General features: G+C 44.2%; 1 protein-coding gene across 1 annotated transcript in view; it reads left to right on the top strand.

Annotated features, from left to right (window-relative positions):
• The window catches only part of FBXO42 (F-box protein 42), a 92,858-nt gene that overhangs the window by 40,244 nt on the left and 48,096 nt on the right, over positions 1-4,518 (top strand). The window contains exon 3 of the mRNA XM_017505270.2: positions 1,172-1,288. Within this exon, the coding sequence (XP_017360759.1) occupies positions 1,172-1,288 (117 nt within the window). The remainder of the gene's footprint in view (positions 1-1,171; positions 1,289-4,518) is intronic.

The raw sequence follows: 4,518 nt of genomic DNA, 5'->3' as shown, positions 1-4,518 counted from the left end.
CTCTACTAAACATAGAAAAATTAGCTGGGCGTGGTGATGCCTGTCTTAATCCCAGCTACTCAGGAGACTGACGCAGGAGAATTGCTTGAACCCGGGAGGCGGAGGTTGCAGTGAGCCAAGATTGCACCACCGCACTCCAGCCTGGGAGACAGAGCGAGACTCTGTCCCCTCCAGCATAAAGAAACAAAAACTTTCCTGAGTTATATATTTCATAATCCATTTTAGCCAAGCCTGGTGGTGCTTGCCTGTAGTCCCAGCTACCCAGGAGGCGGAGGTGGGAGTATCACTTGAGCCTAGGAGGCAGAGGTTGCAGTGAGCCAAAGTCATGCCACTCCTGCCTGGGTAACAGAAGGAGACCCTGTCTAAAATAAATAAATGAATAAATAAACAAAATGTAATCCATTGTAAGCTAATTATTATCTCTGTATTTAGGACAGAGAATGCTTTATTATAGTTTCCAACTATAGATATTTACAGAACACCTGTTATGTTCCAGACATTGTTTTTTTGTTTTGTTTGAGACAGTTTCACACTTGTTGCCCAGGCTGAAGTGCAGTGGCGTGATCTTGGCTCACTGCAGCCTCTGCCTCCTGGGTTCAAGCAATTCTCCTGTTTTAGCCTCCTGAGAAGCTGGGGTTACAGGCACCCACTGCTACGCCTGGCTAATTTTTGGTATTTTTAGTAGGGACAGGGTTTCATCATGTTGGCCAGGCTGGTCTTGAACTCTTGACCTCAGGTGATCTGCCCGCCTCAGCCTCCCAAAGTGCTGGGATTACAGGCGTGAGCTACTTTGCCCAGCCTCCAGACATTGTTTTATCATACTCTTTTATAAGGCTGAATTATCCCCCAACACCTTTGTTTTGGAGTAAATAATATCAATGATCTTGATATGTTGCCTTATGAGATAACATAAAAGGGACTAGAGTCACAGTGTGAGCTAATTTTGTAATTTTTAATGTCACTTAACCTCCCTGAACTTGATAAAATGAAAAGATTGCCTTTTGGTTTTAAAATTGTATTTCCTTTCTTTGAATGAAAATCAGATAAATTTGGAATTCCTCAAAGAAACTTGTCTTATTGAAATGATAAAAACAGGTAATAGACACAATTTTAATAATTTGATTTCTAAGTTTAGTGTCTGGGCTGAAGGATTTATTGTTTCTGTCTTTAGGTGTAGCTCATCAGTGTTACCACGGTTTCATGAAGGCTGTCCAGGAAGGAAACATTCAGTGGGAGAGCCGCACTTATCCTTATCCTGGAACTCCGATCACTCAGCGGTTCTCACACAGTAAGTATTTACTGTGAAAACAGATTCCACCCTGCCTGTGGTCATGTTTCTAGAAACTTCTTTGGAGGCAGGTTTTTTTGTTTTCTTTGTTTTTGAGACAAGGTCTCAGTCTGTCACCCAAGCTGGAGTGCAGTGGCATAATCACAGCTCACTGCAGCCTCCACCTCCCCAGGCTCAGGTGATCCTCCCACCTCAGCCTCCCAAATATTAGGACTACAGGCGTGTACCATCACGCCTGGTTAATTTTTGTATTTTTTGTCGGGATGGGGTTTTGCCATGTTGCCCAGGCTAGTCTTGAACTGGACTCAAGCAATATGTGTGCCTTGGCCTCCCAAAGTGCTGGGATTACATACATGAGCCACCACGCCTGGCCAAAGCACGTATTTTATCTGACATTTATTTATTTATTTAGAAATGGAGTCTCACTCTATTATCCAGACTGTGATGTAGTGGCATGATCATGGGTCACTGCAGCCTCGACTTCCTGGGCTCCGGCTGTCCTTTTGCCTCAGCCTTCCGAGTAGCTGGGACCATAGGTGCATGCCACCATGCCTGGCTAATTTTTGAAAAATTATTTGTAGACCTGGGTTCTCACTATATTGCCCAGGGTTGTCTTGAACTCCAGGGGTCAAGTGATCTTCCCACCTTGGCCTCCCAAAATGTTGGGATTACAGGGGTGAGCCACTGTGCCTGGCTATTATCTGACTTTTTAAATGAAGAGAATGTAAAATTAGATTTTATATTAATTTTATAACCAGAATTAGGGAAAAGTGTCAGCCTAAATATATTGTAGGCAGTTTGTTAAGAATTTTATATTCTGATTTTTCTTTTTTTTTGAGACAGAGTCTCTGTTGCCCAGGCTAGGGTGCAGTGGCGAGATCTTGGCTCACCTCAACCTTTGCCTCTCGGGTTCCAGCAATTCTCCTGCCTCAGCCTCCCGAGTAGCTGGGACTATAGGCATGTGCCACTACACCTGGTGAATTTTTGTATTTTTAGTAGAGATGGGGTTTTGCTATGTTGGCCAGGCTGGTCTCGAACTCCTGACCTCAGGTGAACTACCCACCTCAGCCTCACAAAGTGCTGGGATTACAGGCTTGAGCCACCATGCCCAGCCCTCTGCTTTTTCCTTGGATTTTTCTCTGTTCCAAAGTGGTCAAGGTGTTATGCTTAGAATTTTAAACATCTGACATTATCTAAGAGGAAAACAAAGCAAAGCTGTATATGAGGGTATTTCTAAGGTCTTGCTTAGGGAGCAGTCAGATTTTAGTACTAGGTCATATAATGATATTTTAACATAGTATATGTTTAACAAACACAAAATTTAAATGGACTCTAACAAAAAGTTTGAATGTGACAGGTATTGATTATAAAATACAAATTTGGGCCCGGTGTGGTGGCTCATGCCTGTAATCCCAGCACTTTGGAAGGCCGGGGCAGGAGCATCGCTTGAGGTCAGGAGTTCGAGACCAGCATGGCCAACATGGTGAAACCCCATCTCTACTAAAAATGTAAAAATTAGCTGGGCGTGGTGGCGTGTGCCTGTAGTCCTAGCTACTCAGGAGGCTGAGGCAGGAGAATTGCTTGAACCCTGGAGGCAGAGGTTGCAGTGTGCTGAGTTTGTGCCACTGCACTCCAGCCTAGGCAACAGAGTGAGACTCTGTATCAAAAAAAAAAAAGAAAAAGTGGCAGTTCCCCTGTGCTCTCTCTCCTGCTGCCTTATAAGAAGGTGCTTGATTCTCCTTAGCCTTCCACCATAATTGTAAGTTTCCTGAGGCCTCCCCAGCATTATGGAACTGTGAGTCAGTTAAGCCTCTTTCCTTTATAAATTACTCTGTCTTGGATAGTTCTTTATGGCAGTGTGAAAACGGACTAATACACCGCCTCAGTCTTGCTAAGTGCTGAGATAACAGGCGTGAGCTGGCCTGCCCTTCTTAACAGACTGAAAATGTCCTCTTCCCTGAAAGTCATCTCAAAGATAAAGTCAAAAGCCACGTTCTTTACCAGCTTCTCTCAATTTCCTCACTGTGGATATTAAGTTCTTTTCTTCTTTTCTGCTTCCCTAACATACTGTTCATACCTTTCCCCATTTTTTATTACCATCTGTCTTTTGTCATTATTATCTGTGTGAGAGAGGCTGCATGCAAAAAAGGAAAGACCTTTGGAGGTAGGAAGCAAGTTTCTTGGCTTGTCTGACCCATGGTTTCTTTGCCTGAAAAATGGTTATGACAAACTCTGTTTGTGCCACAGGGTTGCTAAGAAATGCAATTGAGAAAACACTTGTAAAAATATGTTTTAAGGTTGAGGCAGGAAAATGACTTGAGCCCAGGTGTTCTAGACCAATTTGGGCAACATCTCTATTTAAAATTAAAATGTATGTGTATATTCTAAGCTGTAAAAAAGTAGGATGGTGATGGTGTCTCCCCCCCAACAAGATTGTTGTCTACTTCAGGACAAACAGGCTGCGTGTCTTAGACATTCTTCTACCATTTTTTTTGGTTTTGTTTTTGAGACAGGTCTCACTCTGTCACCCAGGCTGGAGTGCAGTGGCATGATCTTTACTTACTGCAACCTCTGCCTCCCAGATTTAAGTGATTCTCTTGCCTCAGCCTCCCAAGTAGCTGGGATTACAGGTGCCCGCCACCACGCCCAGCTAATTTTTGTATTTTTAGTACATGTGGGGTTTTGTCCTGTTGCCCAGGCTGGTCTCAAACTCCTTGGCTCAAGCGATCTGCCTGCCTTAGCCTCCCAAAGTACTGGGATTACAGGTGTGAGCCACTGCACCCAGCCCTCTTGTACCATTTCACAACATCTTGTTCATAGTTGATATCTAATAAATTTGATATCAGTACATTCTGATACCTAATAACTTTTGTGGGCTTAAGTGCAACAAAGATATGCACAGTACAGCATCTTTCCTATGGAAAAGCCTGGGACAAAAAAAGAAGGTGAAGTAAAAAGGCCGATTCTAGAGCCAGGTGCAGTGGCTCGCGCCTGTAATCCCAGCACTTTGGGAGGCTGAGACAGGCAGATCACTTGAGGCCAGGAGTTCAAGACCAGCCTGGACAACATGGTGAAACCCCGTCTCCACCAAACATACAAATATTAGGTTGGCGTGGTGGCACATGCCTGTAATCCCAGCTACTCGGGAGGCTGAGGCAGGAGAATCACTTGAACCTGGGAGGCAGAGGTTGCAGTGAGCTGAGATTTTGCCACTGTACTCCAGCTTGGCC

Source organism: Cebus imitator, unplaced genomic scaffold, assembly GCF_001604975.1.
Source record: "Cebus imitator isolate Cc_AM_T3 unplaced genomic scaffold, Cebus_imitator-1.0 Scaffold15, whole genome shotgun sequence".
Lineage (NCBI taxonomy): Eukaryota > Metazoa > Chordata > Mammalia > Primates > Cebidae > Cebus > Cebus imitator.
Note: the sequence above shows the minus strand (reverse complement) of the source record. Positions and strands in the feature narration are given on the sequence as shown.